At 34.6% G+C, this 26123-nt stretch overlaps 1 protein-coding gene, 1 long non-coding RNA gene and 1 pseudogene across 2 annotated transcripts; all 3 read left to right on the top strand.

The window, feature by feature from the left end:
• Nucleotides 6-11038, top strand: LOC107637274 (the record flags this gene model as incomplete). The annotated part of the gene is made up of 3 exons (XM_016340704.2): nucleotides 6-2732; nucleotides 4207-6237; nucleotides 10086-11038. Coding segments are annotated over 3 exons (5469 nt in total), but the record flags the coding sequence as incomplete, so codon positions are not given.
• LOC110271334 lies at nucleotides 11125-16401 on the top strand (annotated as a pseudogene).
• Nucleotides 18685-20281, top strand: LOC107638131. The gene is made up of 3 exons (XR_001619741.2): nucleotides 18685-18940; nucleotides 19133-19204; nucleotides 20008-20281. It is a non-coding gene; the product is annotated as an uncharacterized LOC107638131 (long non-coding RNA).

Here is a 26123-nt window from a genome sequence, read left to right as displayed (position 1 = left end):
CTTTGAATCATTCAACTCATCATCATGAGTGCCATGAGCATGAAAGCTATGCCCTGTTGCAGTTTAAGGAATCCTTTCTAACAAGTAAGTCTGCTTCTTACAATCCTATCAGTTATCCTAAAACTGCATCTTGGGTTCCTGCCACAGATTGCTGCTCCTGGGATGGCATTGAATGCAATGAGCTCACAGGTCATGTGATTGGCATTGATCTCAGTAGCGGCCAGCTCTATGGTTCCATGGATCCCAATAGCACCCTTTTCTCACTTGTGCACCTTCGAAGTCTCAATCTTTCTGACAATGACTTCAATCACTCTCAAATTCCTGCTAAGATAGGTGAGCTTTCACAGCTAAGATATCTCAATCTTTCTCACGGCAATGAAAACACATTCTCTGGTGAGGTTCCATCTCAAGTTTCACAATTGTCCAACTTGTTGTCCCTTGATCTTCGCAGCTATACCTTTGGGTCACTTCCATATGATCTAATCAACCATTTGCAACTCAAGGCATCCACTCTCACAAGCTTAACTCAAAACTCAACTAGACTTGAACACCTTCGTCTTAGTTTTGTGACCATTTCATCATCTTTACCTCATACTCTCACAAACCTTACATCCTTGCAAAAACTCACTCTTCGCCAATGTGAACTATATGGTGAATTCCCAATTGGAATATTCCATCTCCCAAACTTAAGAGTCTTGAATTTGGGACAAAACCAAAACCTTAGGGGTATGCTGCCTAATTTTCACTCAAGCTCATTCATCAACATAATCCTTGATGGCACAAGTTTTTATGGCACAATTCCAACATCCATTGAAAACCTCACTTCTTTGAATTGTTTTGTGATTCCAAGATGCAGTTTTTATGGGGCCATTCCTTCTTCGCTTGGCAACCTCACCCAACTTGCTCAGTTAGATCTTGCCTATAATGGCTTTGTTGGTGAAATCCCTCACTCTCTTTTTAGACTAGAGAATCTTGAAATTTTGTCTCTGGGCTATAATTTCTTTGAAGGGCAACTAGCACTTGACATGTTTTTGAAACTAAAGATGCTTAATGTTCTAGACTTGCCTTACAACAAACTGTCTTTGTTCTCACAAAATAGGGCTGTCAATATGACAATCATTCCTCCAATTCAGTGGTTAGGGTTGGGTTCATGCAATTTGACTGGAAAAGTTCCAACTTGGATAATGAATCTAACCTCTTTATATCACTTGAATCTTTATAAAAATAATCTTCAAGGTGAAATTCCATATTTCCTCTTCATGTTGGAGAATCTTACAGGCCTTAATCTGGCTGATAATTGGTTGGAAGGACATGTCGAGCTTGACATGGTTTCAAAGCTCAAAAAGCTTACTGCACTTGGTTTAGGTGGAGGCAATAAATTGTCATTTTCTGAAGGGAAGAACACTTCGAATGTAACCATTCCTTCTCAAATTCAATATTTAGAATTAAGATCATGCAATTTAGTTCATTTTCCCAATTTTATACAACACTTACAAGAGCTGACAGATCTTCATCTACCATGCAATGGCATAAAGACTATACCAGATTGGATATGGAATAAAACAAGTCTTCAGTGTTTGATGATTTTCAACAATCCATTGATAGGAGAAATATCCCCCTTGATATGCAATCTGCAATCCCTTGTGTATCTTGATTTATCTTCCAACAACTTAGTTGGTATGATACCATCATGTTTGGGAAGCTTTAGCCGATCTCTTCAAATTTTGAGTCTTGCAGGAAACAAATTGACTGGCAATATTCCTCAAACTTATGTGAAAGGAAATTCCCTTCAGTTGATTGATTTCAGTTCTAACAAGTTGCATGGTCAATTACCAAGAGCATTGGTCAATTGTAGAATGCTAGAGCTTCTTGACTTGAGCCATAACCATTTCAATGATTCATTTCCTTTCTGGTTAGGATCTCTTCCCAAATTGAAGGTGATTTCTTTACGTGATAATGAATTTCATGGAGCTATAAAGTGCCCATCAAAATGCACATTCGTGAAACTTCACATCATTGATCTTTCCGAGAATAATTTTTCTGGAAATTTGTCATCGGAAATAATCAAGAGTTTCAAATCGATGACTCTTTCCAACACAAGTCATCAAGTACATCTCAAAAACGACATTTATCATTTGCTACATTCTTTGGTTGATATTGATTTGTTTTCATTTCCAATGTCCAACAAAGGAGTTGTCATGAATTATCATGGGGATCAATACTTTCATTATATGGTAGCCATTGATCTTTCATGCAACAAAATTTCTGGTGAGATTCCGGATATCATGGGAAGTTTGAATGGCCTTGTTGTGCTCAATTTGTCCAACAACATGTTTATTGGCAGCATCCCGTCTTCTCTGGGAAAGCTTTCAAATCTTGAAGTGCTCGACCTTTCTCTCAATAGCTTGTCAGGGAATATTCCTCAACAACTCACAGCACTAACCTTCTTGGATTTCTTCAATGTGTCGTTCAACAATCTCTCAGGTCCAATACCAGAAAATAGACAATTTTCCACATTTGAAAATAGTTCTTTCAAGGGAAACAAAGGTTTATGTGGGATTCAACTAGTGAAGAAATGTGAAGATCACTCTAAACCTCCACTACCAACTCTTGATGGTGATCAAGACTCTGAATCAAAATCTTTCTTTGAATTTAATTGGATGGTAATTCTAATCGGATACGGGGGTGGCCTTATTGCTGGATTAGCACTGGGAAATGCTTTTGCTGGAGATGTTTTTAGGTTGTTGAAAGGGATCTTTTAAGTCACAAGTCTTGATGTTGGTTTTTTCTTTTGTGTAATCTTAGATTATTTTCATTTTTGTGTTGCATTTAAAGTTATTGTGTTTCTCTTATTTAAGAGTCAACTATGTGTGAACCCAAATAAAAGTAGGCAAGGTAAAAAGATAATATAGTGTGTTGTATATTTATTTTGCTTTTGCTATTTTTAAAAAAAGAAAAGCCGTACATTGTGTTCTTTGCTTAAATAATTCATTTCCCTTTGCATACTCTCTTTTGTGCTTATGCCACGACAGGATAACTTGTAAAAGATTATAAGCAGGATCAATTGGGCCAACAGTAATAACAAAATTGAGAGTTCCTAACAAAACTGAATTAGATCCAACATCCAAATCCTGTATATCTCTGTATTCACAAGCAAAGGAACTTAATTTCTATATTTTTGTATTGAGAAAGTCTAGAGAGAAACACTGTTATTAAAATTTGGCCAGTACTTAACCAGCAAAAGAAAAGTGATTAATTCCACACCATTAGATAAAATCTCACACCATTAAAAACACCAATGATGACTAATTGATGGCTACAAATCACAAAACTTGCTGGCCCTCTAGCACTCCTCAAAGAAAACAACCTGGCAATATGCTTTAAGTTGTAAATTTAATTTAATTTCTCTCAATCACTTGATAAAGCTAAGGCTTTAACAATTTATTGTTGTAATTGAAGTGAAAAATATCATAATTTGTTTCTGATTTAGTAGTTACTTTTTCAATCATGTGTACATGAAAAAAATTATTTCTATTAAAAAAATTGAAATTACAGCACCAAGAAATGTGAGCTATCTTCCTATGTCAAAGACTCAAAGTAAGTTTAGTTTACCGAATCAATGTTGAAAAACTGACAAGCTCAAAATAAAGCTAGGCTCGTGTTGGGTACGGAAGTGAGATAGATTCAATTAGTTTATATAAATTGATCAATAATTCAACCCAAACTGCATGTACAAGAAGGGAGAGATTAGACTTTACAAACCAAAAAGGGCGAAATTTCTGGAGGTAAAGACTCATGAAATAGACCTGTGAACAAGAATCTTCTATACATGATTTAAAAAAGTTAGAGAGGGAAAATTAATTAAGCAAAACAACAGAATGCAAGTAACCAAAGTCAAATATGAGCGTGACAGAGAGAGAGGTAAATTACATGAATGTCTAAGCCATCCTGCATGTGCTTTGAACTTTGAAATGTTTGCATTAACACACTATTAATTATTGGAATTTAGTATCACCAGTTGTCCAGTACTGCTTCACTATAAAAACCGATTGTAGTGTCCCAAACCTTTCATCCATTGAAATCTGTTGCGATATATAGACAATGATGAGGTCCTTGTGTTTTATTGCTTTGTCCATACAATTTCTTCTCCTTGCCACAAACTGTTTAAGTTTGAATGATTCAACTACTACTCATCATCATTATGAGTGCCATCAACATGAAAGCAATGCCTTGCTGAACTTTAAACAAAGCTTCATCATAAGTAAGTATGCTTCTTACAGTCCTTTCAGTTATCCTAAAACTGTTTCCTGGATTCCAACCACAGATTGCTGCTCCTGGGATGGAATTGAATGCGATGAGCTCACAGGTCATGTCATTTCCATTGATCTTAGTAGCAGCCTGCTCTATGGTTCCATGGATCCCAATAGCACCCTTTTCTCACTTGTGCATCTTCAAAGCCTTGATCTTTCAGATAATGACTTCAATCACTCACAAATTCCAGCTAGGATAGGTGACTTGTCACAACTGAGGCATTTGAATCTTTCTCATGGCAATGAAAACACATTCTCTGGTGAAGTTCCACCTCAAGTTTCACAGTTGTCCAACTTGTTATCCCTTGATCTTCGCAGCTATACTCTTGAGTCACGTCCATATGAACTAATCAACAATTTGCAACTCAAGGCATCCACTCTCACAAGCTTAACCCAAAACACAACTAGACTTGAACACCTTCGTCTTAATTTTGTTACCATTTCATCATCTTTACCTTATACACTCACAAACCTTACATCTTTGCAAATGCTTTCTCTTTTCAATTGTGAACTGCATGGTGAATTTCCACTAGGTATATTCCATCTTCCAAACTTAACAGACTTGGATTTGGGAGAAAACCAAAATCTTAGGGGTTTGCTGCCTAATTTTCTCTCAAAGACATTAGTCACCATATACCTCCCAAGCACAAGTTTTTATGGCACACTTCCAACATCCATTGAAAACCTCACTTCTTTAAATTGGTTCGAGATATCAAGTTGCAATTTTTATGGGGTCATTCCTTCTTCGATTGGCAACCTCACCCAACTTGCTCTGTTAGATCTTACCAATAACAGCTTTGATGGTGAAATCCCTGGCTCTCTTTTTGAACTTGAGAATCTTGTAAATTTATTCTTGGATTATAATTTTTTCGAAGGCCATCTAGCACTTGACATGTTTTTGAAGCTAAAGATGCTTAATGGTCTTGACTTGTCTCACAGCAAATTTTCTTTATTCTCTCAAAATAGAGCTGTCAATGCAACAATCCTTCCTCCAATTCAGTGGCTAGCATTGGCTTCATGCAATCTGGCTGGGAAAGTTCCAACTTGGATAATGAATCTAACCACTTTAAATCACTTGGATCTTCAAGAAAATAATCTTCAAGGTGAAATTCCCTATTTCCTCTTCACGTTAGAGAACCTTACAGTTCTTTCTCTAGTCGATAATATGTTGGAAGGACAAATCGAACTTGACATGCTTTCAAAGCTCAAGAAGCTTACTTCACTTGGTTTAGGCGGAGGCAACAAATTGTCTTTTCATGAAGGGAACAACACTTCCAACGTAACATTTCCTTCTCAAATTCAATTATTGCAATTAAGTTCATGCAACTTAGTTCATTTTCCCAATTTTATACAACACTTGCAAGAGTTGACTGATCTTTACCTATCAAACAACAGCATAAAGACAATACCGAGTTGGTTATGGAACAAAACAACTCTTCAGAGTTTGGTTATTTCCAACAACCTATTGATAGGAGAAATATCCCCCTCCATATGCAACCTGCAGTCACTTGTGGAACTTGGTTTATCTTACAACAACTTAGTTGGCATGATTCCATCATGTTTGGGAAGTTTTAGCCGATCTCTGCGAATTTTGAGGCTCGGAGGAAACAAATTGGTTGGAATTATTCCTCAAACTTATGTGAAAAGAAATGCACTTCAGGTGATTGATTTTAGTTATAACAAGTTGTACGGTCAGTTACCAAGAGCATTGGTCAATTGTAGAATGCTAGAGTTTCTTGATGTGAGACATAACCATTTCAATGACTCATTTCCTTTCTGGTTAGGATCTCTTCCCAAATTGAAGGTTATTTCTTTACGTAATAATGAATTTCATGGAGCTATAAAGTGCCCATCAAAATGCACATTCTTGAATCTTCACATCATTGATCTTTCTCAGAATAATTTTTCTGGAAATATATCATCAGCTGTTATTGAAGAACTTTGATTTGATTAGAATAATTGATTTATTATAGCTGAATAATTATTTTTATAAAATTCATACTTTAGAAATTTACATGAGACTATATATATATGTTTGATAAAGCCTTATCTTATTTTAAAATATTAATTTTATTCGAATATATACTTTTGAAACGCTTTGTTTTGGACTTGATAAGCGATATCTGAATTTTTATTTTTATGTTGATAATCTTTGGAGTTATGACTAAATTTTGAGTTGCTTGTGATCCTTTCTTTTAAATTAAGAATTTTGAAAACTGTTATTCAGTTTTTCAAGGAGAAGAACTCTGTGATGAACATATAATGGAGTGTTATTGTTGTTTGGCGAACTGGTGATTTTATCTGTTTAGGTATAGAGAATTATTTGGGTGACTAGTTAGATGGATCGAAGATCTTTTCGATTTAGAAATTTGTTTGAATTTTTCTAATTTGATGATCTGGTTTTATTATAGTATTATGTTGTTGGACATGGTTTTTCTGTCACGGAATTATTGTGATTATGTTCTATGATTTTTCTATTGTTGCTGAATTATGATGATTTTTGTGAAATGTGATGTTTGTGAAAGAAGTTAGTTATTTCAAGAGATTTCTATAAAATATATGATACTTGAATGGAGAGGTTAAGGCTTTTGAAATGATGACAACAAATTAAGGAGTATATTCAGCAGCTACTGGTTTTCAGGAACAATTTGTGTGGCTAGATGGCATAAGGGGTTATTTGAATTTTAGATGATTGCTTCTAATTGTATGCTTCTGTCCTGATTGAGCATTGTTTTGTTTTCTCCTTGCTAGTTTGATGTTTATGGAGTTATATATCTGAAATGTGTTCAAGAAAAATGGTTTCGTACACAAACAAAGAAAAATAGATTGATAGAAATATGGTCAGTTCCAAAAAAGCGTGTTTCAAGTTCTCATTGGGTGTAGGTGCCAAAAAAAAAAAGACATTGTTCCTAAATTTATATACGTTCCTACCTTTTGATTATATATAAGTATGAACTGTTATTTGTTAATGTGCTTGAAAAAAAAAAGAGGTGAGAGCTAACTTGGCAGAGACTTAAATTGAGGAACAAAGAGAGAAATTATTTAATTTTTGGATGCTTACATATATTGTTTTATTGGTTCACACAATTTTTCATCTATTCAATGGGATCCTTTCCATATTATTTAGATGGAAGTAAATATCAAAAGGCTTTCTATTATACTACCTTTATACTTTTTCAAGTTTATCATTAGTTAGATTAAGAAACTTTTTTTCGTGATCATGTCGAAATGACTTCATACTTTCAAGTGAGTTTTATGATCATGTTCATTATTTTGAAATTGAAAGTCGAAATAATTTTATTGGTCTGATTTTAGAAGTGCACACCACATCTGATGTGTCTGTGTCTGTGTCTTTTAATAATTATGTGCTATGCTTTGATTTCATTGTTGCAACAGTGGATTATATTTAGACGCGAATGCCTTACTAAAGGGTAGCTCAAACAACCTATTTTATGTGTATTATCATGACAAAAATTTTGTTTATGTATGGATGAGAGTGTGTTAGAATCAGCTCTCATAATTTTATTTGTTTTGGTGATATTTGTCTTTTATTCTTTTGGTGATGAACTTTGCTTTTTGGCTAAGATTTGAAACTCGAACATTTTCTTAACCCTTGCTTTTTTTTGAAAATTCCTCTGTTCTCAACTATTGTCATTATTCTCAAAGATTTGAAGAAATTGGTTTTTTGGGTTCGTGAGATTGAGATTGTAGGTCTTAGATCTTGGAAAGAATTTCTGGCGATTTCAGATGGAAAAGATTGGATATCTAATTCCTTAAAGTTGAACAAATTCTTTCTATGAGTTTTTCTCCTTATTGATTTTTTAATTTTAGGACAACTTTGGTGCTTGTTTGCAATGTATGAAGATTGTGGATGTCTAAACTCTAAAGAAACCGATTGGTTCACTTTGAGTCAATGGGTTTGATCTTGAGTTACGTCATTATAACTTGTTGACCTGAAAAATTATGGGTATGGATTGATCATAGCTTGAGTGTGGAGGCATAAAATTGTCAATATTTTCTTTTCTTTTCATGTGTTTTCTATTTTTAGTTGGTTCATTTATTTTAGATTTTTTTTTATATTACCTTTGCTTGTTCTAAATACCTTCTTTATTACTATACTTTGATTGATTGTGTTTGAATATTTTGTTTTGTTATTGTTGTTGATGTTTAAAAGTAGAAAGTTTCAGGTGATACCATTTTTTTATATACTAGTTTCTAATTTTGGGTGTAACATCTATGTCCTTTTTTCTAATCTGCTCTTTCAATTATTTGTAATACTCATTATTTTGGTATTTTTAGAGTCTTGATGATGTTGATAAAGAATATTGTGAAGCTTTTTCGGTGATTTCAACATTTACTTATGCCCTAAAACCTTTTATGCTATGATGATATTGTTATGCTTGACTTTATTTTGTTTTGCTTGCTTTCTAGTTTTGTTGGGGAAAAAAAATCTATATTCTATCTAGCGTTGTCACATCGTGTGGTATGATTATTGAGTATGGTGCATACAAAGGGGTAGAATTTATAACCTGCAAGGAATAGTTCTTCTAAACTCCTTCGTTTCTTTATCCAAGTAATGGTAATTGTTATGTTTGGGAACATTAGGTGTTCTTCTTGGGATAGTTTGTGTTGAAGTATGCGCTATAATCGTGCCACGTGATTTGACGTATCGTTCCTTCTATATTTCATATCGGGAGTTCCTTGTTTCAATTCTTGTTGAAATGAAATTTGATTATTTTATTTCATGTCCTACATCTTATGCATATCTCAATCTGATCGTGCTTTTGGCTATACCATATATTCTCGACAACACAGGTGCTGACATTGCATTCCTTTACGTGAACTATGTAACTCCTTGATGTAATTTGAAATTGTTTTACTATGTTACATCATATCTTCTAGTATTCTCTTGGAATTCTTGTTTCAGATCTTCTTTGGAAAAGTTATTGATTTGATTCTTTTCTTGCCTTATTGTGTCCCTAATCATCCACTTAAATCTTTTTGAAAAAAAAAAAAAAACACTGCCATTGACTTTGGTTACCTTCTTTTAGTGAACTTTGTACTTCTTTGATCCAACTTAAACTTGTTTTGACCTAATGCACTATCTTTTCTTTTATTGTTTCTATCAAAATTTTTTTGATTCAGATTTTCTCGTTAAGATTCATTTGACTCTCTTTCTGGGACACTTCATTGTTTCTGTACATCATTGTTTAATTACAATCTTAAACATCCTTCCACGTTCGTGCAAACACCATCTGTGATGTTTGCTCTTCTCTTTCTAGGTTTCGAATCCCTTTGAGTAAACCCGTGCTTGTTTCGGTGTTACGTGCGATTCCCAGATAGCAAACGATACGTTAATTCATTAGGACACAGCTTATTGATGCTGAAGTTCGAAAAGTTGTAATTCTAAGACATGACGTAAGACCGGTTGCTTCCATAGATATATACTACAGAACCAAGGAGAGTATGAAGTAGGAAGGTATTTTGAGGAGATTGACGAACGAAGTGAAGATTGCTATGTACATCTGAGCTGTCAAGAAAATGTGAGTCGGTGAATGTCAACCGCATATTTTTAACAAAAACCTATCTTGTAACTTTTGCATCTCTTTATACTTCTTTCACATATTTGGTAAAGTGCTAAAACCAAATAAAGTCTTGCAGATTATTTTCTATTTCAAATATTTGTTATTTTTTTATTCAATTTATCGTTGAGTCGGTTAGGCTTGCTAGGGATTATTTTCCTGAGCGCTGGTCATGGCTCGTTTTGGGCCATGACAATCAGAAATATTCAAGAACTTCAAATCGATGACACTTTCCAACACAAGTAATCAAGTACATCTCAAAAACGACATTTATCGATTGCAACATTCTTTGATTGATATTGATTCATATTCATTTTCAATATCCAACAAAGGAGTTGTCATGAATTATCATGGGGATCAATACTTTCATTATATGATAGCCATTGATCTTTCATGCAACAAAATTTCTGGTGAGATTCCGGATATCATGGGAAGTTTGAATAGGCTTGTTGTGCTCAATTTGTCCAATAACATGTTTACTGGCAGCATCCCATCTTCCTTCGGAAAGCTTTCAAATCTTGAAGTACTGGACCTTTCTCTCAATAGCTTGTCAGGGAATATTCCTCAACAACTCACAGGGCTAACCTTCTTGGATTTCTTCAATGTGTCCTTCAACAATCTCTCAGGTCCAATACCAGAAAATAGACAATTTTCCACATTTGAAAATAGTTCTTTCAAGGGAAACAAAGGTTTATGTGGGGTTCAACTAGTGAAGAAATGTGAAGATCACTCTAAACCTCCACTACCAACTCTTGATGGTGATCAAGACTCTGAATCAAAATCTTTCTTTGAATTTAATTGGATGGTAATTCTAATCGGATATGGGGGTGGCCTTATTGCTGGATTAGCACTGGGAAATGCTTTTGCTGGAGATGTTTTTAGGTTGTTGAAAAGGATCTTTTAAGTCACAAGTCTTGATGTTGGTCTTTTCATGTGTATAATCTTAGATTATTTTCATTTTTGTGTTGTATTTAAAGTTATTGTGTTTCTCTTATTTAAGAGTCAACTATGTGTGAACCCAAATAAAAGTAGGCAAGGTAAAAAGATAATATAGTGTGTTGTATGTCTATTTTGCTTTTGCTATTTTTGAAAAAGAAAAGCCGTACATTGTGTTCTTTGCTTAAATAATTCATTTCCCTTTGCCTACTCTCTCTTGTGCTTATGCCACGACAGGATAACTTGTAAAATATTATAAGCAGGATCAATTGGGCCAACAGTAATAACAACATTGAGATTTCCTAACAAAACTGAATTACATCCAACATCCAAATCCTGTATATCTCTGTATTCACAAGCAAAGGAACTTAATTTCTATATATCTGTATTTGTCTTAAAGATAATGCTCCACTTTTTTAAGTGTTGAGACTTGAGGCTTCTGCTCATTAAAGAAAAAGAAAACAACCTGGCAATATGCTTTAAGTTGTAAATTTAATTTAATTTCTTTCTAATCACTTGCTAAAGCTAAGGCTGCTAAATTAACAATTTATCGTTGTAACTGAAGTGAAAAATATCATAATTTGCTGCTGATTTAGTAGTTACTTTTTCAATCATGTGTACTTGGAAAAAATTATTTCTATTCAAAAAATTGAAACTACAGCACCAAGAAATTTGAGCTCTCTTCCTATGTCAAAGACTCCAAGTAAGTTTAGTTTACCGAGTCAATGTTGAAAAACTGACGAGCTCAAAATAAAGCTAGGCTCGTGTTGGGTACGGAACTGAGATAGATTCAATTAGTTTATATAAATTGATCAATAATTCAACCCAAACTGCATGTACAAGAAGGGAGAGATTAGACTTTAGAAACCAAAAAGGGCGATGTTTCTGGAGGTAGACTCATGAAATAGACCTGTGAACAAGAATCTTCTATACATGATTTAAAAAATTAAAGAGGGAAAATTAATTAAGCAAAACAACAGAATGCAAGTAACCAAAGTCAAATATGAGTGTGACAAAGAGAGAGTAAATTACATGAATGTCTAAGCCATCCTGCATGTGCTTTGAACTTTGAAATGTTTGCAGTAACACACTATTAATTATTGGAATTTAGTATCACCAGTACTGCTTCACTATAAAAACCAATTGTAGTGTCCCAAACCTTTCATCCATTGAAATCTGTTGCGATATATCGACAATGATGAGGTTCTTGTGTTTTACTGCTTTGTCCATACAGTTTCTTCTCCTTGTCACAAACTGTTTAACTTTGAATGATTCAACTACTACTCATCATCGTCATGAGTGCAATCAACATGAAAGCAATGCCTTGCTGAACTTTAAACAAAGCTTCATCAGAAGTAAGTACGCTTCTTACAGTCCTTTCAGTTATCCTAAAACTGTTTCCGGGATTCCAACCACAGATTGCTGCTCCTGGGATGGCATTGAATGCGACGAGCTCACAGGTCATGTCATTTCCATTGATCTTAGTAGCAGCCTGCTCTATGGTTTCATGGATCCCAATAGCACCCTTTTCTCACTTGTGCATCTTCAAAGCCTTGATCTTTCAGATAATGACTTCAATCACTCACAAATTCCAGCCAGGATAGGTGACTTGTCACAACTGAGGCATTTGAATCTTTCTCATGGCAATGAAAACACATTCTCTGGTGAAGTTCCACCTCAAGTTTCACAATTGTCCAACTTGTTGTCCCTTGATCTTCGCAGCTATACTCTTGAGTCACGTCCATACTATCTAATCAACAACTTGCAACTCAAGGCATCCACTCTCACAAGCTTAACCCAAAACACAACTAGACTTGAACACCTTCGTCTTAATTTTGTGACCATTTCATCATCTTTACCTCATACACTCACAAACCTTACATCTTTGCAAATGCTTTCTCTTTTCAATTGTGAACTGCATGGTGAATTTCCGCTAGGTATATTCCATCTTCCAAACTTAACAGTCTTGGATTTGGGAGAAAACCAAAATCTTAGGGGTTTGCTGCCTAATTTTTTCTCAAAGACATTAGTCACCATATACCTCCCACGCACAAGTTTTTATGGCACACTTCCAACATCCATTGAAAACCTCACTTCTTTAAATTGGTTCGAGATTTCAAGTTGCAATTTTTATGGGGTCATTCCTTCTTCGATTGGCAACCTCACCCAACTTGCTCTGTTAGATCTTACCAATAACAGCTTTGATGGTGAAATCCCTCACTCTCTTTTTGGATTTGAGAATCTTGTAAATTTATTCTTGGATTATAATTTTTTCGAAGGCCATCTAGCACTTGACATGTTTTTGAAGCTAAAGATGCTTAATGGTCTTGGCTTGTCTCACAACAAATTGTCTTTATTCTCTCAAAATAGAGCTGTCAATGTAACAACCCTTCCTCCAATTCAGTGACTTGCATTGACTTCATGCAATCTGGCTGGTGGCTGGGGAAGTTCCAACTTGGATAATGAATCTAACCACTCTAAATCGCTTGGATCTTAAAGAGAATAATCTTCAAGGTGAAATTCCCTATTTCCTCTTCATGTTAGAGAATCTTACATATCTTGATCTAGTTGATAATATGTTGGAAGGACAAATCGAGCTTGACATGCTTTCAAAGCTCAAGAAGCTTACTGCACTTGGTTTAGGCGGAGGTAACAAATTGTCTTTTCATGAAGGGAACAACACTTCCAACGTAACATTTCCTGCTCAAATTCAAGTGTTGCATTTAAGCTCATGTAACATTGTTCATTTTCCCAATTTTTATACAACACTTGCAAGAGTTGACTGATCTTTACATATCAGACAACAGCATAAAGACAATACCGAGTTGGTTATGGAACAAAACAACCCTTCAGAGTTTGGAAATTTCCAACAACCTATTGATGGGAGAAATATCCCCCTCCATATGCAACCTGCAGTCACTTGGGGATCTTGATTTATCTTCTAACAATTTAGTTGGCATGATTCCATCATGTTTGGGAAGCTTTAGCCAATCCCTTCAACTTTTGAATATCTCAGGAAACAAATTGACAGGCAATATTCCTCAAATTTATGTGAAAAGAAATGTCCTTCGGTTTATCGATTTTAGTTCTAACAAGTTGTACGGTCAATTACCAAGAGCACTTGTCAATTGCAGAAGGCTAGAGTTTCTTGATGTGAGACATAACCATTTCAATGACTCATTTCCTTTCTGGTTAGGATCTCTTCCTAAGTTAAAGGTTGTTTCTTTAAGTAATAATGAATTTCACGGAGCTATAATGTGTCCATTGAAATACACATTTCCCCAGCTTCGAATCATGGATCTTTCTCAAAATGGTTTCTCAATGAATTTAACATCAGAAATAATCATGTGCTTCAAATCGATGATCATATCCAACAAAAGACATCTGGATTTCAAGGACGAGATTTTCATTGGGAATGAGGTTGCAGATCTTGATTCGAATTTATTTTCAATGTCCAACAAAGGAGTTGTCATGGATTATCTTGGCGGGCAATACCTTCGTCACATGGTAGCCATTGATCTTTCATGTAACAAAATTTATGGTGAGATTCCAGATATCATGGGAAGTTTGAATGGTCTTGTTGTGCTCAATTTGTCCAATAACATGTTTACTGGCAGCATCCCATCTTCCTTGGGGAAGCTTTCAAATCTTGAAGTGCTGGACCTTTCTCTTAATAGCCTGTCAGGAAATATTCCTCAACAACTCGCAGGGCTAACCTTCTTGGATTTCTTCAATGTGTCTTTCAACAATCTCTCAGGTCCAATCCCAGAAAATGGCCAACTTTCAACATTTGATGATAATTCATTTAAGGGAAACAAAGATTTGTGCGGGATTCCGATTGGTGAAGAAATGTGAAGATCATTCTAAGCTTCCACTACCAACAACTGATGGTGATCATCAAGACACTGAATCTGGAATCTTTCTTTGAATCTAATTGGGTGGTAATTCTAATTGGATATGTCGGTGGCCTTATTGCTGGGTTAGCACTGGGAAATGCTTTTGCCGTAGATGTTTATAGGTTGCTGAAAAAGATATTTTAAGTCACAAGTCTATATGTTGGTCTTTTCATGTGTGTAATGGTTTTGAATGTTATATTGGATTTGGAGTATAGTTGGATGGAGAAGTAAGTGTTTGGAGTTTAGTAGTACTTGAGTCTCAAGTTTAGGGTGTTGGGAGTATTGGTGTGAAGGCTTCAACCATGTGATGTAATTACTTAAATCAAAGTTGGTCACAGGCTCACAGCATTAATTTCTCTGTACTTAATTGCTGCTATGTCATAGGCTCGTGTTGCTTGCTCTTGTGTGCCTACATTAGTTAACAAAATGTTACTTCCATTTTTCCTTTTAGAGGTTGGTTGAACTTGGTTTTTTGAAATTGCAAATGTGTTTCTTCTGTAATCCTCAAGAAATTATTTCGTAAATAATTTATTTTATAGTCAGTCAACTGTTAGTCAACTTGGTGTTGGCCAATGATCTGAGATGCTACATTGTATGCTAACATGTTAGTTGATATGGCACATCAAACTGTTGTTGTTAACCGATCAAAGACTAAAATGACTAAGGGAGTATAAGTTTAGGGATTAAGTTGTAAATTTTGAAATTTAAGAGACTTAAGCACGCTTGAAACTTGGAGCGACCGAATTGAGCCTTTGTTGGTTTGTGTTTATTTTAACTTAATGTAGGTTTTTGATGCATGAGCATCTTTTGATAGTTTTCCTCGTCTTTTTTCTTAATAAAGTTAGTGATTTTTTTTTTAAATTTTGTGTTTTAGTTGATGTTACTTTGAGTAATTTATGTTTTTGTAGGAGATTGGTAAAAGAGTTTTAACAAGAATAAAGAGAAAGAAAGACAAGCAAAGGAGGATGGTGCGCAACGCTGGGCCAAATTCCAAGAGCCAGCAAGCAGTCCTTCATGCATGGCGTGCCACGCCACTTCTCAAGTGCCACACCTTTGATAAGGCAAGAAGGAGCATGGAAGGTAGCGTGCCACGCCACCATAGGCGTGCAATACTGGGCCGACTTCCAGGAGAGCCACCAGTAAGGGCGTGCCATGCCACTCAATCAAGAAGACACCTCCAGAGACCCAATGAAGCAAGGGCGTGCCACGCCACCATAGGCGTGCAACGCCTTCAACCCCTCCAAGCAAGGGCATTCCACGCCACTCCCCAAAGTGGCATGCTGGACCAAAACCAGGAAGCCTCCAAGAAGCAAACCATTGGTGTGCCACGCCACTTCACCCAAGTGCCATGCCAAGTCCACTCCAAACCTCCAAGTGCCACGCCAATTCTTCAAGTCCAGGACTAATTACAAGGTCATGATTTCAATGAATACGAGACACTCTAAGTAACGGCCAGGCTTTGGAATTTCAATTACAAGGAGAAGATTACTTTTAGTTAAAATTGATTAGGAGAGATTTGACTTGATTTAATTTGGTTTTGAATTTAAAAGTTAGGTTTAGGTTAAAATATAAATAAGTCTAAGGAATTTTTCCGTGGAGAGCTTAGCTGATCTCTGAGCACTTTATACTTGTTCGTTGTTTTGTTTTCGTATTATGAGCAATTAATTATTTTCTGTTAAAGTTAAAAATTCTGTTTATTTTGATGGATTAATATTATTGTTTTTCTATTATTGATTAATGCGTTGATGTTTTATTCAAGAAGTAAGTTTCATTCTTCATCTTAAGAATTATAATGTATTGGAAAATAATTTTAATTCGTCTTGATTTCTTCTATTACCTTGGAAAAGTTAATCACTAAAATTAGCTTGAGATTTCTTTTCATAGTTCTTTAAGGATCTAAAACTAATTTTGTTAAGTGATATAAAATCAATTAGGATTAATCTTTAAGAATTGTGTGGTTTTAAATAAAAAATTGTGCTTAACCTCTTGTCATAGTTAATTGATCAAGGAATTGACAGTTGGTTAGATTAAGAAAAATTAAATCACCAAGAGATTAGGGTTTGATTATTTATGGTTTGCCACGAATACATCTCTACATAGTCAAAGTAGATAGCAAGAAGTGTTTGTCTTAAAACTTAAATATTTCCAATGCCTTAACATCTTCATCCATACTAGAATGAGACTTGCGCCATGCGCGGGACAAGACGGTAAATTAATAATAGTATATAATAAATATTAAAAATTGTTATATTTTATAGAATTAAATTAAATGTGTAAACTAAAGTTAAATTTAAAAGATGTTTTATTTAAAATAATTTATAGTACAAAAGATTTGGATGTTGTAATTGTACAAAGTGATATTTTTATTTGGTGGTTTGATTTTTGCTTTTGTTTTAGTTGATAAACTTAGTCGTTTTATGTAGCGCTCGTCCTCTTTTTTTTATTGGTTGTTGTTAGAGTTGTTGCTTTCTTTTTTTATTAGTCGTAGATTCTTGGAAAGACATGTTCTTTATGAATTGTTAAGTTGTATGCACTTTCTATTATGTTGTTTGTTCCATCTTTGCATGTATGTTCTTTTTCGAAAGATGTGTCTTGAATTTGTATGATTTTCTTTCTCCTTAATCTCTTTGTGGGTATTTGATTTTCGTCTGATGATATTAGTGTTGGCGAAGTTTGTTCCTATAATCAATGAATAATTTAAATTAAAAATAAAAATGATGTCTTGAATAAGTGATTTTTTTTAGTATTATCTGTTTTATTTGTTGCAATGGGTGTTGAGATTCAATATTTTTTGTTGGAACAAATGTTTTAGAAACAGTGTATTATTAACAACATTTTTTGAGATTAAAATCATTTACTTTAACTTCAAATATAAGTATAATGTTACACAAATTTTTCAATTGGGGTGGTGCTTCAATGTCATTATTTTTTTGAAGTGTCATTAGGTTTGAAGCAGCTTTGTCCAACAATTTTTTTTTCTTCGCCATCAAATAGTACAAAAAGTGTTGTATCACTTTGATTTGAAATAAGTATTGGGTTAGTAACTAATAATTTGATAGATGAGATTATGAAAAGTATATACAGTTACCTTATGTGCCACAAATGTAGTTGTCTCTTTTTCATCTAATATAATCATTTCTAAGCAAAGAGGTTCCTCTTCATTGTGGTTGTTAATGTTTTTCATAGACGAACTACGCAAGCTTTGATAAACTAATTGTCTGTTTGTTTGGTAATATTGTCCAAAGAATGATGTTCCATTGAGTAAGTTTGAGATTTTGTGTAGTTCCGAAATAAATTTCTTATGCTAAATTTGATGTTATTTGAAGGAATAGTGATAAGAGACTTCTATAAGTAGGACAAATAGTATGAAATTTGAATATTTGTAACATAAAATTTATTGTGATTAATAATATTATTATGACATTTGTAATATGGATGTTTATTACATTTAATGAGTTATTTATAGAAATTGATTATTGGGAATTATAAATTTATTGTATTATTTATAACGGTAAGATATAATAAATATAGATATTTTTTTTGTATATATATATATATATATTTTTTTTTTTTTTTGCTGATTTGAAAATAATAGGTGATTTGACAAAAATTGAGTGATTGATTCTAAAATTTTGTCAAGTAAACGACGTTGCTAACATGACATTAGTAGAAAAAAAAACATATTTTAAAAATAATATAGATAAACTTATACATCTACTTTTACATGTTAAGAATATATTATTTCCATCTTAATTATTCAAGACATACTCTCTTTTAGTTCTCTATTTCAACGTTTAATTCCTCTCAGACAAGTTTTCAAATTGTCTAATTAGAATAATCATTGTAGGGCCCAAAAAAATGAAAAAAAAAAACACAGATGGGCCAAGCCCATAACCTTTTTCCTTCTTTTCTTCTACTCTAACGGCACAAAGAACCCTTGAATCCAGCAATACACACACGTTATTACATTGCTTCAGAAATCCTCATCGCCAATACTCTGCTGATCTCTCCTTCTATTGTCACTTCTTCAACAATAATTCCATATATTTTTATTTCAATTAATTTTACTATTCTTTTTCTACACTAACTTTATTATACCCTATCAAGTATGCTCTCTTATGTTGGTATTATTCCAAAACTCCATTAAAGTAGCCTAAACTTAAAGAAGAGGGAGATAATTTTTAATTCAAGTATTACCAATTATCAAGTCATTAAGGTGATTCTTTAACTTAATAATTATCTATATCTTTAATTTTTGTCATGTTTATAATTATGGGTATTAATAAATCCGAAAATTTAGGGTTAGGGTAAGATAGAATTTGGGATTATTTGATATATAGATTCTATTATATCAATTGATGTTAAGATTAACTTATTAGAGTTATTATTGTTATGTTTGCGGTATTAGATACTCAAGGGAACCACTCTCCTTGCTTGTTGGAACATATGGAGTAGAAATTCTTCTCTTGGATTTTAGTATGTGAGTAAACTTTGTATTTATAGTTAAATTTTAGCATTCACATCATTTTTATAACTATTGAAAATAATTTTATAATTTATTATTTAATTATTTACTAACTTATTTGTTAATATGATGTTTATGTTAAATATTTTGCAAAGAAAATTTCACTTGAAACATGATATTTTACGTTGAAATGAATGAAGTGGTTATTTAAAAAATTAAACTAAAATATAAATATTATCTTGCATATAAACTTTGAAAGTAAATTTAGTATTGAATTTAGATAAAGTTATTACATGAATTATTACTATTGAATTGATGATGTATTTATTGATTTGTTGACAACCTTTAACTTGATCATAATTTGTATGTCAAAATATTTTGGAAGGTTCTATGACAGAAACTGCAGCTAGCGGCAGTAAGCGCTAGACTTGGTGCACCTTGTCAGTATATAATTGCATTTTTCAGGACCATATGAGATGAAATGGTTCCTGTCTGTTTCATGTCCACAAAACTAGTGGAACATGTCTGTTTCAGAACCCATACGAAAGAAAATAACCTAAGTGTGATTTCTGTCTGTTATTTTGACTTTCTGGATTAGATAACCTTTCGCGTATATTGTTATAAATAAAGAAGTTTGAATGTTTGATATTTATAATTAATTATCATTGTGTTTGAGTATAATTTTTTCACTATTATTAAGGTGAATTTATTTTAGCTGAGAGTTTACTAATTATACAACTGTCTCTTGTGGGGCTATAGATGCTCTGCTTACTCACTGAGTTGCAAAACTCACTATGTTGTTCTTCATTTTTTTTCAGATATGGGCATCGATCCTAATCCAACTTCATCAATTTCGCTCTAGTTTTGTTTGTGTTGGTGAGCCCTTTACTGTTTAAGGGCTTGATGTTTTGTATAAATAGCTTTAAAGCTCTTTAGACTTGTTAAACTGCTCCATGTGACACAGGTAGGATCCAACTTTAGTGACTTGAGTATATTGCTTTGTAAATATTCTAGTAGATGAAGCTAATAGGCTATGCTTTGCTGTAAATATTTAAGTCGAATTTTATATAAATATGCTGAGTATGTTTAAAATATGAGGTTGAGAATGTGTTGCCTTTTAGTATAATTGGAAATTCTATTTGTTCCGTTTTCTATAATATCGATTTCTGAGGCTTGCTTGGGAAGATTTTTCTAAGCGTCAGTCACGGTCAGATTGGGTCGTGACAAATCAGTATCAGAGCTCAGGTTTTCCTATGTAATATGGAGCAGTTGTCCTATAGTAATGTGTAAATGGAAGCTGGCCCATTTTCACAAGTTGTGATGTTACTAAGGACTTGTAGGAATGTTCGTAAAATAAGGTCTTTAAAGTGTGTTTTCATTGTCTTCTGTGTTTGAGCTTATCTGTATTTGATATAATCATTCATTCTTAGGTGGAAGATGCCACCTAAACGTCGTATTGTACTCCACAAGTAGGAGCGCGTAATGCTCCTAATGTTGAAGCTAATAGAGCACCTTCTCCCCTACTCAGTCAATGGGGTGGTGGTCGTAGAAGACCAATAGGGCAAGGCAGAGGTGCGTCTATCACAGAAGAACTATGAATGTTGTTGCTGAGATACGAGGACTTCATCAAGTTGTCAATAATCTAGTAGAGTCCTTGACTGATCGAAGAGAAGTTAGAGCCCTACATTCTCCGGGGCCAAATGTCCTTAATAAAGAAAACCAACAATCCCTTGGAGAACGAGCTGTCACTCTCCAATCTTTCCTTAAGCTGAATCCGCCTACTTTCTCTGGAAATCTTCTGGAAGACAATCCTCAGTTCTTCATTCACAGCTTGAACAAAGCTTTTCGAGCCCTCAGATGTCCAGATGACACAGCGATGGATCTAGCTACATACAATTTAACAGGACATGTTTATCATTGGTATGAAACACTTCTTCAAAGTAGAAGGGCACGTCGAATGCCACCTATTTTGTGGGATGAATTTGTTAAGATCTTTTTGGAAAGATTCCTTCTTACTAGCATAAAGGAGAAAAATGCCGCTGATTTTGAGAAGTTGAGGCAAACTCCTGGTATGTCTGTGATGCAATATGAGAATAGTTTCACCGAGCTTTCTAGATATGTTGAGCACTTAGTGACTCCGGATATCATGAGAGTCAAGAGATTTGTTCGAGGACTAGAAAATCCTTATTTCACTGCTCTTTCACCCATGGTTGGGAGCATGACCTATTCAGAAATTGTAAATGCTGCTTACGGTATTGAAGCTGGATTGGAGGAAAGGAGAGTGAACAAAGAAGAAATTGATAAAAAGAAAAGGATACAAGGAGCATTTTCTAAAGGATCAAGCTATGGGGGGCATATCAGGTCATCAGAATAGCCCACAAACACAATCAGGTAGGGTTAACCATTCTGAAGCTGGCTCAAAGGGTACCTCAGCTTTGGGGAGTCGAGCTAGGAGTGCATCTAAACCAAACATGCAGAGATCTAAGCCTTCAAAAATTCTTAGGTCACCGTGTCAGCATTGTGGGAAATATCATTCTGGAACGTGCTTCAAGACTACGAGTGCATGTTATGGTTGTGGACAGACTGGTCTCTTTCGTAGAAATTGTCCTCGTCCTCAGGAAAGTTCCATTCAGAGTTCAGCACTACCTGCCACATCCACACCATCTTTTTCAGCTATGTCGCCTGGAAATTCTTTAGCTTCATTAGTTAAGGGCGCAGGTAGAGGATCTGGGGGTCGAGGTTCTAACAACAAAGGTGCAGCACAAGGTGAAAAATGTCAGTCACAGATTCATGCTTTAACCCGTCAGGATGCTTAGGCTTCAAATGCAGTGATAGCAGGTACCTTACAAGTTTTCTCCTTAGATGCTCAAGTATTGTTTGATCCGGATTCTCATCACTCTTATATATCCCCATATTTTGCATCTTGTTTAGATAAGCAAGTTTAAGTATTAGACTGTCCATTTTATGTTGGTACTCCATTTGGAGTTTCTGCAATAATTCAATATGTTTATCGATCTTGCATTGCTAGAGTGAACACTGTTGATACCTTAGTTGATTTGATCCTTCTTGAAATGATGAATGAATTTGATGTCATCTTGGGTATGGATTAGTTATCCTCTTATCTTGTCGATGTAAGTTGCTACTCCAAAATAGTGAAATTTTATATTCCGGGCATTTCACCCTTTGTTTTCTTTGGTTAGGGTTGTTCTACCTTGGCTAATCTTATCTCTTCTATGAGTGCTTTACACTTGATGGATAAAGGAAATCAAGGATTTCTTGCAGTAGTTAGGGATGTTGAAGCCAAAGTACCTAGCATAGATCAAGTTCCCGTGGTTAGGAAATTTTTAGATGTGTTTCTAGAGGAACTACCAAGCATACCACCAGATCAGGAGGTAGAGTTTTCCATAGACTTAGCCCCAGGGGTTTCTCCTGTGTCAATCCCTCCTTATCGCATGGATCCTGCGGAATTGAAAATTCAGTTGCAAGAGCTATTAGACAAGGAATTTATCCATCCTCGTACTTTTCTTTGGGGAGCTCCGGTCCTCTTTGTAAAGAAAAAGAATGATTCAATGCGATTGTGTGTCGATTGTCGACAACTTAACAAAGTAACTATTTGTAATAAGTATCCCTTACCAAGGATTGATGATTTGTTTGACCAACTCCAGGGAGCTTCTTGTTTTTCCAAGATAGATCTTCATTCTGGATACCATCAGTTAAAGATTAAGGGAGAAGACATTCCAAAAATGGCTTTTCAAACTCGATATGGGCACTATGAATTTTTGGTGATGCCCTTTGGTTTAACCAATGGCCAAGTTGCTTTTATGGACTTGATGAACTGTGTATTCAAGCCTTTTTTAGATCACTTTATGATTGTATTTATTGATGACATTCTAGTGTATTCCAAGAGTGAAGAAGAACATGAACATCATCTAAGAGTTGTTTTGCAAACTCTAAGAAATCACAAACTGTTTGCAAAATTTTCTAAGTGTGAGTTTTGGTTGGACCAAGTAGCATTCTTAGGTGATGTTGTATCAAAAGATGGAATCAAAGTGGATCCAAAGAAAGTGGAAGCCATCCAACAGTGGCCAAGACCTACATCAGTAAAAGAGATCCGTAACTTTTTAGGGCTGGCAGGCTACTACAGATGTTTTGTCAAAGATTTCTCAAAGATATCAGCTCCTTTGACCAAGCTGACTCAGAAGAATGTAAAATTTCAATGGACTGATGAATGTGAACAAAGCTTTCAAAAGCTTAAGAAGTGTTTGAATACTGCCTCCCGTTCTAGTTTTACCTTCAGGATCCGGAGGATATTCGGTATATTATGATGCATCTCGGGTCGGACTTGGATGTGTTCTTATGCAGCATGGTAGAGTCATCGCCTATGCATCTAGACAACTTAAGAAGCACGAGCAGAATTACCTAACTCATAATTTAGAAATGGCCGCAGTGATTTTTGCCTTAAAGATATGGAGACACTATCTTTATGGTGAAACATGTGAGGTTTATACAGATCACAAGAGTTTAAAGTACATCTTTCAACAAAAAGATCTTAACCTCAGACAACGTAGATGGATAGAGCTGCTTAAGGATTATTATTGTACCATCTTATACCATCAAGGTAAGGCTAATGTAGTTGCTGATGCATTGAGTAGAAAATCTATGTGTAGTTTGAGTCACATTGCTCTATCAAGGAGAACTTTAGTGCAAGAGATTCACAAGTTGGAATCTGAGGGTGTATACTTTAAGCTCGAAGGGTCAGGACCACTCTTAGCTTATGTACGATCTCAGTCCTCTCTAATAGAACATATCAAGTCTGTGCAAGGTGATGATCCAAAGTTAAGAAAGCTAATGGAAGACGTTCACAATGGGAAGAACTCAGATTTTTCTCTTGATCAAGGTGTTTTACGTTGTGGTAATTGTTTATGTGTGCTAAATAACAATGACTTAAAGAAAGCTATTATGGAGGAGGCTCACAATTCTAAATACACCGTTCATCCGGGCACTAATAAGATGTACCAAGATTTGAAGCAATTGTTTTGGTGGGAAAGCATGAAAAAAGATGTAAGTACTTTTGTTTCTCATTGTTTGTCTTGCCAACAAGTTAAAGCTGAACATCAAAGGCCTGCAGGGTTGCTACAACATATTGAGATACCTGAATGAAAATGGGAGAGAATTACCATAGACTTTGTGATAGGTTTACCTCGTAGTTTTAAGGGCTACGATTCAGTCTGGGTGATAGTAGATAGAATGACGAAGTTAGCTCACTTCCTTCCTGTGAAAACTACTTATACCGCTGCCCGATATGCTAAACTTTATGTTGATGAGATATTCAAGCTTCATGGAGCCCCAGTGTCCATTATCTCAGATCGTGGGCCACAATTTAACTCTCATTTCTGGAAATCCTTTCAAAATGCACTTGGAACAAGAGTAGATCTTAGTATAGCCTTCCATCCACAGACGGACGGACAATCTGAGAGAACAATTCAAATTTTAGAAGATATGTTGAGATGTTGTGTTTTGGATTTTGGTAGAAATTGGGATAGCTATCTACCTTTGATTGAGTTTTCTTATAATAATAGTTATTAAGCCAGTATCCAAATGGCACCATTTGAAGCTCTTTATGGAAAGCGATGTTGATCATCAGTCGGATGGTTTGAAGTTGGTGACACCAAACTGTTGGGACCCGGCTTGGTACAAGATGCGATTGAAAAAGTTTGCGTGATCAAGGAACGTTTATTAGCATATCAAAGTAGATAGAAGACCTACACTGATCATAAGAGACGTAACTTAGAATTCTCGGTGGGTGATCAAGTTTTTTTTCGAGTGTCACCTATGAAGGGTGTGATGAGGTTTGGCAAAAAGGATAAGCTTAGTCCTCGTTATATTGGTCCCTTTGAGATTTTGGAACGAATAGGCGCAGTAGCGTATTGCTTGGCACTACCACCTGATTTGTCTATGATTCATCCGGTATTTCATGTATCCAGATTACGTAAATATCTTCATGATCCATCTCATGTACTTACACTCCAATCAGTGGAACTGAAAGAGGATTTATCATTTGAAGAAGAACCTATTGCTATAATTGATCGACAAGTAAGGAAGTTACGTTCTAAAGAAATAGTCTCGGTAAAGGTAGTCTGAAAGAACCATTCGGAGAAAGAACCGACCTGAAAACCTGAGAATATAATGCGCGACAAATATCCGTAATTGTTCAAAACTTAAGGTATTTTTTTTATGTTCGAAATTTGGAGACCGAATTTTTTTTAGGCAAAAAAAAAGAAAAAAAAAACTACATATGGGCCAAGCCCATAACTTTTTTCCTTCTTTTCTTCTACTCCAACGGCACAAAGAACCCTTGAATTCAGCATTACACACACGTTATTACATTGCTTCAGAAATCCTCATCGTCACTGTACTACTCTGCTGATCTCCCCTTCCATTGTCACTTTTTCAACAATAATTTCATATACTTTTATTTCAATTAATTTCACTACTCTTCTTCTACTTCAACTCTATTACACCCTTTTAAATGTGCTCTCTTATGTTGGTATTATTCCAAAACTCTAATAAAGTAGTCTAAGCTTGAAGAAGAGGGAGATAATTTTTAATTCAAGTATTACCAACTATCAAGCCATTAAGATGATTCTTTAACTTGATAATTATCTATATCTAACATTATTTCTAGCTAGCACTATAATATACACTCCATTTATTACCCAATTTAAGATATAACACAACCAAGATAAAAAGTAGTGTTTGTGGTTTAATAATGTATAGGCTTAATTCCACTAGTGATATGAACAAAAATGTGATGATGAATTATTGAAACTAAAGTGTGATTAAATAGTTTATGCTAAGCAATTTCATATATATAGGAGGTGTAATGAATATAAAATTTAATTTTTTATTGTTGTAAAATTATATATCCAACGCT

The sequence above is a fragment of the Arachis ipaensis genome, chromosome B04 (genome assembly GCF_000816755.2).
Source record: "Arachis ipaensis cultivar K30076 chromosome B04, Araip1.1, whole genome shotgun sequence".
Lineage (NCBI taxonomy): Eukaryota > Viridiplantae > Streptophyta > Magnoliopsida > Fabales > Fabaceae > Arachis > Arachis ipaensis.
The sequence above is the reverse complement of the archived record's forward strand: the minus strand, read 5'-3'. Positions and strand labels throughout refer to the sequence as shown.